This window comes from Protopterus annectens, chromosome 10.part0 (assembly GCF_019279795.1).
Source record: "Protopterus annectens isolate FY-2018-M chromosome 10.part0, PAN1.0, whole genome shotgun sequence".
Lineage (NCBI taxonomy): Eukaryota > Metazoa > Chordata > Ceratodontiformes > Protopteridae > Protopterus > Protopterus annectens.
In genome coordinates, this window is record NC_056744.1 from 1,033,645,577 (window position 1) to 1,033,659,989 (window position 14,413).

Consider the following 14,413-nt stretch of genomic DNA (forward strand, 5'->3'; position numbering starts at 1 on the left):
GGCATTTTCATTGGCATAGCTGGTTATTATGATACTATAAGGATTATTGTGCCAAGGGGTAAGGCTTTGAGTCAGGTTGGGAAGCTATGGTGGGCAGCAAATTTGATCTGCAGGAAAGAAGGAGACAGGGGCATTATGGGTAGGGGAGGAGCTTGGATCCGATGTTGGAGAAATGCGGCAGAGTTGGATCCGTCCCAGATCCAAGTCCCACATGTTGAAGACAAATGAAATGCAACAACTCGGAACATTATGGTGAGTACATAATTTCTTTTTTCTGGGTATTAAAAGCTGAAACGACACAGTGAAAAATCAATGTTGGATACTTACAGTTTTTCTAGGTAAATGTGTCCTTAAACTTCTGCAGAAAAATTTAGTATTTTGCCCATATTTAAGTGTTGCACATTTTGTTGATGACATCATGTGGGATCTTTCTTTGATGTAGTTGAATTACAGATTTTTTACTTTGATTGGGCATTTAGTATTTAGTTCCTAGATTAATCTGGCATTTTCATTTTTGTGCCATGTTACCATCTGTATCGTAGTGCCATAACACAAGCAAACATTTAACAGCAGCAGATTATTTGTTTTACTGTGTTATAGTAAGCAGTAGCACAGTTTGTATCAAACTTCAGAAAAAGCATTAACTTAACTAATGTAATTTGTTTGCTGTGACATGTATAGCATGTTTAATCTGATACTTCCATTTTTGGAATCAAAACTTTGCATTTTGTCTTTTTTTTAATTGAATATTATAGCAATAACCGATTATGTTGGTGTGGTATATTGAAGATTTACCCACGGTTGGTGTGGTTTAATCACGCTTGCGAAGCCCAGGTGATTAAATAAAGCCAACTGTGGGTAAATCTTCAATGTACCACACCATGGAGTTGGTTATTGCTATTATACAATGACATTATTTAAGGAAAAAATACTTACTTTTCTTAAATAATGCCTGTGTATAATGGGTCTGTAGTGCCCTTCCTGATGTACTTCGCATGCGTAAGGAACTTGCGTTCCCACGCTTACGCAGTACATCAGGACTTGCGTTCCTACATGTATGCAGTACATCAGTGATGTGGTAAGGAAGCAAAAGAGAAAGGAAGATCTCAGTTGTTTTTCAATTAAGTAAAAAAAGAAACTGGGTGACTTAATGTTCAATAGAGACGGGACAGAGAAAATAAAAGGATAATCGTGTATGTTTCTTTAGTTTTGCAGAACGTACCCGATTATCCTTTTATTTTTATCTGTGTCATTTTCTTCATTCATTTGAGGTCTTCGGTTTTGTAAATTTATTAAAAAGAAAGAAAAGTAAAAATTTCATGGGATATACTTATTGAAAAAAGTCTGGGCGACCGGACGTTTTTCCATTGGTATATTCTCGGATTTACAGTGGGCACGCTGGTTGGGCTGAACAATCAGCGTGCTCCATTTTGAATATTACTGGCCAGTCATTGTATAATATGCATCAGCAAACTCATTTAGAATTTAACAGAATTATTGTACAGAATTGCTGCTACTCCATCAAGCACTTGTGTTACTAAGCTTTTCCATAAAGCGACAATATTAGTTGATATGTCACGTACAACAGAAAAAGTGATGTCACAAATTTTTTTGCTGAAATGACAATGTATACTTACTGGTAGTAAACAGAAGAAAAGTAAAATGATGTAAAAAGAAATACTAAACATTAGGCTTCCTTGAATGTATACAAGGTGTTTTCATCATCCTGGTCTTTGTGGGCTGCTTACAGACAATTAAACCATTATGCTACTGTATCCTAGTTTAATTCTCCAGTGCCATGTAATGCATGCACAGAAATGCATCCTTACTAACACTTCTCCTATGATGTGTATGTTGGTAAAAGTTACTAGCATAGCAGTTTGGATATTTGCACTTACAGACAGCATGACAAAAAAATACTGTACTGAAAAATTCGTATGTTGTTGTGTCTTTCAGCTTTTCCTGGTTAGGGGTCGCCACAGCGGAACTCCGGTCCGCTAATGATTGACAGTTGATTTTTACGTGCTGAGTTGCCGGCCCTAACGCACAACCTTCAACGAAGGTACGCCCATTCATGCATGTCTCCACAGTACACGCTCTAGCTGAGAATCGAACGGGACAACGTCTTGCTGTAACGTTACTTCTAAATCCCCTTGCTTTCCACACTCCTCAGCATTTTATAAACTTTATGGAATTGTCAGTCTTGTAGTCATAAACATTTTCCTGCAAAAGAATTTCTGTGATTCATATCCTCTGGTTCATAGACAGCTGTGTGTTGCTGATTTGGCAGTATGTTGGTAAACTTCAGCATTAAGAGGTAAGACCTTATTATGTGGGTGTTGGCTTGTTTAGAGTAAATGCACAGTAGATGTTCTACTAAAGGAGAATTGCAGAATACTGCAGGTTAGTAAAAACTAAGACAGCTGTAGCTATACTGTCCCCATCTTTGCCTTAGGTTCGATCTCCAGTATTTAAATAAAACTTGCATGCCTTTGATAACATACAGTTAAGTTGTCTAGGCTCGCAGATACTTTTTAAGGATTCGGTGTTCTGTAACTCCCTGAAAGCAGGAAATCTGAATTAACTGACTTCATTTGGTCTTCAACCTGTGGTCTTCAACCTGTGGGTATTCGGATCCAAATTGGATCCGAGACTGCCGTATCACTAGCATCTGATCCGAGCTCAAAGCTCCTCCCCTTACGCATAATGCTCCCCTGTCTCCTTCCTTCTCCCCCAGATTTCGTTTGCTGCTGAAAAGCTACGCGTCGTGGTCACAGAGCTCCAGGCTGAATTTTGGGTAAGTGACAGTCTTTTTGGTCTGTTCAGGCTAAATTTCTTTCCCATCCTCTTCTTTTCACCTCCCCTACCACGTTTGTCCGTCGGATTCAAAAAAAAAAAAAAAGTAGTTTGTTGTAGTTAGTATAGTTTCCCTATGGCCTCCCTCTCCCTCTCCTTTAATGTGTGTGTGTGAGTGTCTGTGGGTGCTGCTTGGGGTGATTGTTATCCCTATTATGGCTGAGATCCCTAAGCCAGTATTAAGGAAATGCTCAGAGTGTGCCCATAAGCTCTACCCAATCAATGGCCACACTCTTGAGTTTGGGCGCGGCCCATTTGCTTACCTCCTGTCCTATTTCCGTGGGTTTCAACCCATGAGCTCTTAAAGACAAGAGGGCTAAGCTGGTGATGAAAAGTCTGCTTCTTTCTGCAAGGATGGCTGTCCCCATTACCCTGGCTTTGGCAGCCTCTACTTTGGCTGCTTCTGCTTCCTCCCCTCCCCAGGCTTCTGGGACTTAACCTCCCACCATGAGGTCTGGGGAAGGCAAAAATCAAAGAAAAGACAAATCTAGGATGCGGCCCCGGACTGCTCGGCTCCGGCAGGGCCTCTTGCTAAATCCAAGACCCCTCCTAGGCCCAGTACCCCTTGGCTCTGATCGCCCAGGTTGTCTCCAGAGCTGGAGGTGTCTAGTCCCCATCTAGAGGTTCCCCTCTTCAGCACTCCCAGCCGGTGTTGGTGGCTTCTTCATCTAGCTCAACCTGTAGTCTTAGCAAGGCAGAGATGGACAGGATGATGCGGAAGTTCATCCGCACCCAGATCCAGATGGGAGTCTTGCCAGCCCCCTCTCCCTCTGGAGCAGGGAGCTCGCAGCCCTTCTTCACCCCCATAGCTCCTTCTCCAATCCGACCATCGGTTTTGGAGTCTTTGGATCCGAGGACCCTCGGGGTCGTGGGATCAGCGCCGATGGTACCTTGTACCTCGACACCTGCCATTACCTTGAGTGTGTCATAGCTCTCAGAGCCTTAGTCTGGGCATCGGATCCGAGGGGGCGCTGTCAGCTCCAAGCCTTTTGGAGCACATTATCCCCCTCGGCATCTCGGCGCATGCAGTCTCGGCTCTGACTCCCCCGTCGGATCCAAGGGCAGCGGCTCCCTTGCTTATTTCTCAAGAACTGCGCTCCCTCTTGGCTTTTGAAGTGGTGGAGAGAGTTCTCTTGAGTGCATCGAGACCCATGACCTTCTTGTCTTTGGACTCTGCCCCGACTCCCCCGGCTCTGGGTTCGACTCCAAACTTCCTGTCCTCTCAGGGACAGCCCATGCTCCCTGTGCCTCAGGGAGCTCCCATTCAAGAGTGGCAAGAAGTTTGCAAGTCCCCCACAGAGAGTCCCACTGAGGAGGCTCTTCAGAAGCGGACGTGCAAAAGGCGGCACCTGGACTCCTCTCCAGAGTCCCTTATGGATGTCGCCAACTTGGAGGAAGGAGAAGGTCCCCCTAGGTCACCCCTGAAGAATCATCGTGGAACTCTTTTGCCAAAGGGGGGGGGGTGGTCTGCACAAAAACCAACCCCGGATGAGTCTGTGTTCCTAGAGACATTTGGCATGGGCCCTTCTACCTCCTGGGTGTCCCCTCCCATGGACCCGCTTGTGGACCTAATAACATCTCGTGCATGGAAGGAACCGGACACCATAGAGCCTATTCCCAAGCATCCAGATAAAATACTCAGTCCCCCACCAGACAGGACTAGCTGAGTAAGGGGTCCCCAGTAGATACTATGATGGTGGCAGCCGCCACAAAGAAAGAGCTCGCACAGGAGAGCTCTACATTCCATCCTCCTGACCAGGAGTCGAGGACTCTGGACCATTTGGGGAAGCGGGTGTATGCTTCGGCAACCTTTTACCATAAAGGGGCTGAACTATATGGCACATGTCATCTGACTGCAGCATGACTTGGTTAATGAAGTCACTGAATCGCCCCCGGAGTCCAAGTCAGGGGAGGGCAAGAAGACATTCTCTGCGTGAATGGACACTCTTAAGGTAGTAGCCAGTATGTCCATGCGCCTCCTTTCCCATGCAATGGAGGGAGCCGCTAGGTCAGCCAGGTCCGGCGTTGCCATGAGGTGTCACGCCTGGCTCTGGCTGTGTCAATTCTCAGAACTGTTCAAGGCATCCTTTGATAATGCCCCCTGTGATGGTTCTTCGCTGTTTGGGAAGTCCGTGCGTGAAACACTGGTCCAGAGTGAGAAGGACAAGAAGACACTGTCTGCCGTCGGGATCCGCCCCCCCCAAAGATCCTTCTTCAGGAATCAGCGAGGGGCAAAGAAGATGTGGTTCCAAAAATCTCAGTTCTCCCGGGACACTCAGGACTCATCTTCCTCCAGAGGCAGAGGGGGGTCATGACAGACGTCGGCCCAGATGCAGAAGGGGTCTGCGAAATTCCGGGTCTTGAGAACCGTTCTCCAACAAGCATGAGCAGCAGCCCTGAGGGGTTGCCTGACTGCTTGTCTTTGGAGGCAGCCAGGTGTCTCCTCTCTCTACACCCAACAGAGTGGGAGTCTGTAACAACAGACCACTGGGTGTTGCAAATCATATCCAGAGGTTATTGCATCCCATTTGTAGAGCTACCCCTCCCACCAAAACACCTCCCAGATGTTCCATCCGTGCAAAGGGAGGTAGCAGCACTGGAACTAGACAAGCTGCTAAGAAAACAAGTCATCCAAACCATCCCCACAGACCAATCCAGATTGCGCATTTATTCCAGGTTCTTTTGGCCACCCTTCAATCCATCCTGCCCTACCTGCAGGAAAAGGATTGGATGTGCTCAACTGACCTCCAGGACGTGTACTATCATATCAAAATGAACATGCACTCCCACAGGTTTCTCCACTTCCAGCTGGGGGCCAGTCATTATTAGTTCAGGGCCCACAGCCCCAGGGTGTTTACTAAAGTGATGGTGGTAGTAGCTGCTCACCTGCAGCTTTAGGGAATTCATATCTTCCCTTACCAGGACGATTGGCTCCTTGCTGCCCCCACAAAGTGTCTGCTGTGCCAAGTCAGGGACTGTTTCCTGGTATTAGCAAACAGTCTGGGCATTACTATAAATCTCAGCAAATCGTCACTGACTCCAGTCCAGACCCTAAACTTTATAAGAGCTCGGATGGACACCATACAAATGGAGGTTTACCTCACCGCAGAAAGGGTACACAGTTTAAGACTTCATGTTTCTTACATTCTCCAGGCACATCTTCCCTCAGTGGAGACTGTTCTGTGGGCTCTGGGTTCCATGGCAGCCACAATCAATTTTCTACCCTTTGCACAACTTCGCACGACTTCGTATGAGAGTTCTATAGTGGACACTAGCAGTTCAGTGGTCTCTACTAGATCTACCCTTGTCCCATCCAGTTCGGATTTCCCTGGTTTGCAGAGAGTTTCTTCTCTGGTGGATTCTCTCCATGGACCTTGTCATGGGACTCCCTTTGTGCCATCCTTTTCCATAACTACAGTGACCACATATGCTTCCCAGCTAGGGTGGGGTGGGGTCATTGCTCAGGAAGAACTGTCCAAGGCATGTGGTCCCCTTGAGAGATCAATTTGCATATCAGCATTCTGGAGATGAGGGTGGTTCTTCTAGCATTGCAGGCCCTTCATGCCCATCTTCCTCTAGGGACTGTTGCTATTCAGTTAGACGGCATGTCAGTAGTCTGGTATATCAACAAACAGGGTGGAACCAGATCTTACCCCCTTTGTCGTGAAGCCATGAGAGTGTGGGAATGGGCTTTTTCCACCGGCCACTTTCTGGTGGCAATGCACATTCTGGGAAGGTCCAACATTCTGGCGGACAGGCTCAGCAGGACTATTCTGATGCCTTACGAGTGGTCTCTGAATCCTTCAGTAGCGGAACAGATCTTCCTCAAATGGGGTCGGCCTTGCTAAGATCTCTTCGCATCTCCTTCCAATGCGAAATGCAGCGAGTTCTTCACTCTGAACCCCCCTCAGGGGAATGCCCCCAGAGACGCACTGGTTCATGTTTGGCTTCTCTGTCTTTATCCTTACCCCCTGTTACGTCTCATTCCAAAGTTTCTTCAGAAAGCTCGCAGGTTGGGGAGCACAGTAATCCTCAATGTCCCATTCTTGCCTCGCCAAGTCTGGTTCCCCTCCCTTTGGTCTCACCTGGCAGTTCCACCATGGATCTTGGATCCAGTTCCGGATCTCATTTTGCATCACTCGGTGGTTCCTCACCCAGACCTGGACAGTCTGATACTCACCACTTGGCTGCTCCAGTTCCATTAATGATTAGGACTCCCGGTTTATACTCTCCGGTTAAAATCTTTTTGGTGGCAGCTCACAAGTCTTCCACCAGAAAATTTTATCCTAGCAAGTGGAAACGGTTCTCTATATGGGCCTCTCAATGGGACCTAGATCCATTTACAGCTCTGGTTTAGGCTGTTCTCGAATTTCTAGCAGGTATCTTTCACTAAGGTCCTAGTTCTTCTACCGTTAAAGTCCATCTGGCTGCTATCTCTAACTTCCATGTGGGGGAAAACATGGCTTCCCTAGTTTCTTCCAGACTTTGCAAGACCTTCCTTAAAGGTATCTTCCTTTTAAGACCCTCGGTGAAAGATCCTACACCTCCATGGGGCCTCACCTTTGTACTTCAGGCTGCAGTGTCCCCTCCCTTTGAGCCCACAGCATCAGTAGATTTACAATTCCTGTCTTGGAAAACTGCCTTTTTGATACCCTCCTAGCAGACGTGATAGCTATCAGAACTTCAAGCATTGTCCATTAAAGTTCCTTACATGGTTTTTTATAAGGACAGGGTTTCCCTGCATACTAATCCTTCCTTTCTTCCCAAGGTGGCTTTAGAAACTAATATTAATTAAACTATCAAGCTTCCTGTTTTCTTTCCAAATTTCCAAAATAGGGGTGAATACAAGTTACACTTGTTGGATGTACATAGGCAACTGAGGATTTATTTACACAGAACAAAATCTTTTCGCAAATCTGATCAGTTGTTTGTCTCCTATTCAAAACCATTTCTGGGTAAGCCAGTTTCTAAAGTGACCATTGCTTGCTGGATTTCCCAGTGTATCATTCAATCATATTCTGATAGAGGCGTTTCCCCTCCAGGTCAGGTGAAAGCCCACTCCACTAGGTCCCTGGGCACCTCAGCAGCTTTTTGGTCTAGGATGTCGCTGGATGACATTTGTTCTGCAGCAGCTACTTGGTCCTTATCTCATACCTTTATATCTCATTACAAATTGGACATCGTATCCAGGAGTAGGGCATCCTTTGGCTCCGCGTTGTTCCGGAATATCCTTCCATGAGGGCCATCCAGGTGTTGGTAGCTGGGGACTCTGTCCCACAGGTTGAAGACCAAATGAAGTCAACTACTTCAGATAAAGAAGTTATTTACTCACCATAACATTCCATCTGAGTAGTTGTACTTCATTTGTCTTCAACCATTCCCCTCCTGACCTTGTCACAATTGTTCTAACCTTGTATTTGGGAGAGGAGCACTATAGTGGCTCTCCTGGTTATGCTTGGCTTAGTTGTTTGGAGCCATTAGTGGTAAGGTCTGATTGGGTCAGGCTTATGTTTTCTTGAGCAGCAAACTCGATCTGAGGGTAGGAAGGAGACAGGGTATCATTATGGGTAAGGGGAGGAGTTTGGAGCTCGGATCAGATGCTACTGATGCGGCTGTCTTGGGTCCGATTCAGATCCAAATACCCACAAGTTCAAGACAAATGAAGTACAACTACTCAGATGGAACATTATGGTGAGTGAAAGATTAGTATAATTATGTTTTATTCACTGTCTTTTCAAACTGTTGCTAGCATGATTATTAGCTTGAATAAAAAGCTGCAAGAATAGTATGAAATATAAAGGGTTAATCTAAAATAATATAAACTGCTGAAAAATAGAAAGTAGTATATGTGCTGGCTTACATATAATAGCTTAAATAGATTTTGGCATCCATGTGAAGGAGTATGTTATTGAGAAACAAAATCTGTAAAAATAACTACATAGATGGCAGCTGCAAGGACATCCATGAAGTAAAGCTGAAACATCAAGCAAGATAAACACAGATAGTGCTGGAACACTACGTTTCAGATAACTGTGTTTCCTTGGACCACCGAGCTTAAAGAAAGGACAAATCATAAATTAGAAGAACAAAGAAAAACTGTTATACAAAGAAAAAAAACGTTTTACATCAGACTCTGGAAAAATACCAGATCTTCTGGTATAAATGTAACTATGCATAAACAGACTTTGGGAATTTGCTATAGAGTGCTGACAGCATATGTGTTGCGTGTTTGTAAAATCAAAAGTCAAATGTAACAGAAATGTTGTAGTAACTAAAGCAGTTTACTGAAGCAGTTTGCCTCCGTGTATTTATTGTACTTATTACAATCCAGTATTTAAAAGTAGTTGTGTATACTAAGAGTTAATATACTGTGGTGTGCTTGCATGCAAATGTAAATAACAAGAAGTAACCAACAGAAGGCAGCACAGAATTCTTCAGTGAGTACATAACTACTTTTTTGCACCAATGGCATTTTCCCTTCTCTTCCTGAAAAAAGGAAACTGTTAATGTGGGACTAGCAAAGTCTGGTGCCACTAGATATCACACCTCTTTAAACACTTTTTGCTTCTGTGAATCATCCTATGGCCTTTGTACCCAGTGCCCCATGTTCTTGCTGGGTTTACCAGCTTTTCTGTATCCCCAGATTTACTCCAGTGTAGCTGGTGCTGGTCATGTAAGCTAAGGCATCTTGGACATCCTGGCTAACACTATCGGCCTGTTTTTTTTTTTTTTTTTTTTTTTTTTTTATTCTGGGCTTTCTCCATTATGTCTGCGAGGTGGATGTGCAGAGTATCACCCTGCCTCTTCAGCAGCTCATCCTGGCTCACCACCCATCCCCCTCTTTGGTAATTGACCCTCAATGCAGTGCCCTAGCCAACACAGGGGGGTCATAGCACAAAGCCAACATACCTGTCCACCCCACCACCTGGGAGTGGGCATGTCCATCCCTTTCCTGCTGCTCCTTCAGTCACCTGACCCGCTAGTCAAACCTGGGTTGGCTTGGCCTCAATCAGAACTTTATCTACCCATGCTACCAGAGCAACACCTCTTTTAATATGTCGATGTACCCACTGAACACTTATGAATGCTTATTTATTCCGATTGTTTATTTCCAGATTCATGTATTTCCCAAACTGCTGATTGTATGTGTTATGTAAATAACATAATTTTCTTAAAATAAGAAATACAACAATGCCTTGAGACAGGCTAAGGTGCTATTTGAAGAGTTCTGCTCTATCTTTGCCCTAGAGAATGCATGCTTGCATGTGAAAAGAACCATTGTAAAACAGATCATGAGATAAGAGATAAGGGCAAGCTTGATTATAAGATACCAGAAGTCTAGAAGTAATGACAATGCTAACATGTGATGCGGTGTGGTGGTCTGGTGTATTGCCTCCTAGTGTGCTCATACAAAAGGTAGAAGAATCTGTAGCACTTTAACTTAGAGGTGTAATCTGTCCTTTGTGAAATGAACCTGCACTAGGATACTTGAATTCAGCCAGTGTGGGGCCTATGTTCAAGGCAGAACATAGGAAGGAGGTATGTAATTACAGCATGTGAGTCTAAGTACCAGTTTGGAAAAACAGTGGCAAAAGTTCTGAACAAAAAGTTGGTAATATTTCTGAAGGTAAGCAGTGCGAAGATGCTGAACAGAATGGGGGGCTACACTGAGGGAACATATTATCATTTGACCTGATTCATTAATATGACAGGATCATCACAAAAAAACTGGATCAGGCATATGTTGGAAATGGTGGTCTACCTGAACTTTAATGATGCCTTTCACTCAATACCATGAGGCATGTTGCTGGGGAAGTTGATATTGTTGTGGATCTGTTACTTGTCTGTAGATGATGACAAAAGTAGGAGGCTGTCACGTGCCCTAAGGAGAGAAGTGTATGGCAGTAGGTGATAAAGTACTCCGAAAAGTACAGTCTGTCCTTTGATGTATAAAATATATGAAGTGTTTCATATTTCCCTTTTCTTTTGCATTGTGTTAGAAAGTGTATTAGTAAAGTTATAGTGGTCCAGCATTTTAAAATATGATCCTTAGTTTATTTAAATTAGGCTGGGGGTTATAACTTATGAAACATCTCCTGTCATAGTTAAGCAAATGTTTCAAAGGTGGAACAAGAGAACTATGTGAGTATAGTAAGTTTTATAGCACCATTGACCTCTACTTCTTTTGTTGTAGGGCTCATGGGAAACCAGGAGAAACCGTGCTGGTTCATGGAGCAAGTGGAGGAGTAAGTAATAGAAGATTTTTGACTTTTTTTCAGTGGTTCCTTGTAAATCACCGATGAGTAATGATGCTTTTGTTGCCAAAATGTGTACTTTCTAGACACACATATGTATATATATATATATATATATATATATGTGTGTGTGTGTGTGTGTATATATATATATATATATATATATATATATATATATAATGTATAATAATATATATATAATGTGTGTGTGTGTGTATGTATATATATATATATATATATATATATATATATATATATATATATACACACATATATGTGTGTGTGTGTGTATATATACACACACACACACACACACACATACATATATATATATATATATATATATATATATATATATATATACCTTATAGCTGTCTGTAATGAACACTAACCATTAGGTAGTCTGTCCTGGACATTTATTAGTAGAACTGTTATAAAGTATGTAATAGTGTGGTCAGTCAGCTGACCATGCTTAATGTTACAGGTTCTGCAATTAAAAACATTATGGATAGGAAATAAATAGAATGAAAGTAAATTATTAAATAGTTACACTGTGCTTTGAGTCATAGTTTACAGATGAATTGTATTATTTCATTATCACATGTGCATTGAGCATAATTTTTGCTGCAGTGGATTTCATGGTATTCCCACCTTTAGCTGTCTGTGACTTACATAGCTATCACTCATGTGGTTTTAATTTTTATCTCAGGTTGGAGTTTTCTGTTGGTTTGAGAAAACTAAGATAAAAATGTTATAACCGCACACTGTAAGATGGGTAGCAAAGGCTTTATGTGTGAAACTAGTTTTCAGATCATACATGTGAAAACTATTTTGCAGAAAAATCACTACAGCTGTCTGACTGGACTAGAGCCCAAAATTTACACAAAGCAGTTAACTTCCTTAATCCTTTGGACTTGCTACTTACTCAGGCTGTTACAGGACGCACTGCAGCCATACCTGTAAAGAATCTAATAATGTGAAGTGTTTCTGCTAGGGCACATGTTGCTTTGCTTCCATTATATGCAATCCTGATTAGGAATCATAATGAATATGGGTCATCATTTTGTTTATATTTTTTAAATGACCTTAAAAAAAATATTATATTCAGGGGATTTTTACCTTCAAAGTTCCGAGTCTCAAATGCCTGCCATGTGGAAGGTGATTAGTGTCACTAGAGTTATCATTATAGACAAAAACGAAAGTCCTGATTACAGTTTTTAAATACCTCCAATATGGTATCATGGCAGCAACTTTGAGGAGGGAGGCCCCTACTTTATTTGCTTTTAAAATGGTGATAGTTATGGTATGGCCACAAACGGAGCTGACAGTTTGTGTTTTCAACGCTGAAAGTTGTACTGCATTTTCACAATATATAACTCCTTTATTTAAAGACATATTCAAAACATACAAAGACTAAAGAAAAATCAAAAAACACAATGGAGTAGCTAGCAAGTTGCAGGGTAGATTTAACAGCATTCTGGTACCTCAGCTTCAGTGTTTTTAGAGGACTGAATTAACAACACTACCACACCAGTAATATACAAAATGTTCAATTAAAGAATCAGTCACAATTAGAAAAAGCAATTAGCCATTAAAAGAGCCACAATCATGGTCATACAAATTCATGTACACAAAACAATGCATTAAAATTGATTTCCAAGTTTAAACCCATAGATGCTAAAGTTTTGTAATTCAAAATAAACCTACTTTCTAGTTGCAAAAGTTTATGAAAAAAATTTCCCCCATTGCAAATTTAAGGTTTAGCTAGTACACTGAAAAATAAACTGTCATCTTGACCATCATGCATCTTATAAAAGTGGTCCGCTATAGGACTGTCTAAGTGTCTGTTCTGAATATCCCCCAGATGTTCCAAAATATGGACCTTAATCATACGTTTGGTCTGCCCAGTGTACCACTTAGGAGGGGAACAACCACAGCCCAAAATATAGACCACCCCGCGTGACCTGCTGTCAAACCTGTCAGTAATCACAAACTTCCTACCATTAACAAAAGAGCCAGAAGTGTGCCTCACCCTACAACAAACTTTACATCTACCACATTTAAACATGCCTATCTGAGGGTTCAAAAGCCTCTTCTTCTTATGTCTAAGCTTTTCCTTTAAATTCTCAAATCTACCATATGAAAAGGTAACCTTTTTCAGAAATAAATGTTCGAATTCAGCATCATAACATACTATGGGCCATAAACTATCAACCACACTTTTCAAAAGAGACAAAAAGGGGAATATTTCTTAACAAAAAATAAACATTCTCCTCTGAACAATTCCTCATCTCTAACAGGCCCGTAAAATTCACGTCTCTTGAAACTTCCATGACCAACATTTTCTCCATAATTTTTATTTAACCTTCTCAATGGTGGTTAGGGAATAACCCCTATCTAATAACCTTTCCTTAATGGACAAAAATTCTCTTTCAAGCAGAAAATGTCCAGAGGTATGATCAAAAACCCTTTTAAATTCCCCAAAGAGAAGTGAATCTATGTGGAGGGTGGGCATTGCTGGTGTGTAAAAAATTAACTTCCGTAACCTTTCTGAAAGCTTTAAACTGCACTCTCATATGCTTAACATACAAGTCAGTATCCAAAAAATTGGATGACATGCTTATCAGTAACACCAGCAAGTTTCAAACCAAAATTGTTGAATGACCTGACAAAAATCCCCAAATTCCCTCTCATCACTTCGACAAACAAAAATTAAATCATCGATGTATCAACGTTGATACATAATCACTGACTTCGCAAAAAATTCAACTAATACAAATGAAAATACTCAAAAAAAAAAGACATAAAAATGATAGCATAAGCTGGGGAAAAATTTGCACCCATAGTTGTCCCTTGTTTTTGCAAAAAAAAAAAAAAATACGCATTCCCAAAAGTGAAATAATTATGTGACAAAGAAAATTCAAACAAATTCAACAAAAAAAAAACTGCTTCCAAACACCATCTAGTTTTAATGTTGGTATACAAAGATTTTTATATCAACAGTGGTCCAATAAAAATTATCTTCCCATTGCATATATTTTATTAATTTGCAAAACTCATTGGTATCCTTTATGTGTGATGGAATTTTGGATAAATATTTTTTCAGATGACTATCCAAAAAAATCCCTACATGTTCAAGAAAAGAACCACAGCAGGATGCTGTGGGCCTACCTGGAGGTTCGGTTAAATGCTTGTGTATTTTTGGCAAAGCATAAAAACTTGGGTCCTTAGGAAATGGGATATACAATTTCTTAATGTCATGGGATGTCAAAAACTCAACCGCTCCCCCCTCTCTATAATTT

General features: G+C 41.9%; 1 protein-coding gene across 1 annotated transcript in view; it reads left to right on the forward strand.

Moving 5' to 3' along the window:
* CRYZ (crystallin zeta) overlaps nucleotides 1-14,413 on the forward strand; it is a 233,433-nt gene that overhangs the window by 134,109 nt on the left and 84,911 nt on the right. Inside the window, exon 5 of the mRNA XM_044085797.1 lies at nucleotides 11,051-11,102. Coding sequence (XP_043941732.1) covers nucleotides 11,051-11,102 — 52 coding nt within the window. The remainder of the gene's footprint in view (nucleotides 1-11,050; nucleotides 11,103-14,413) is intronic.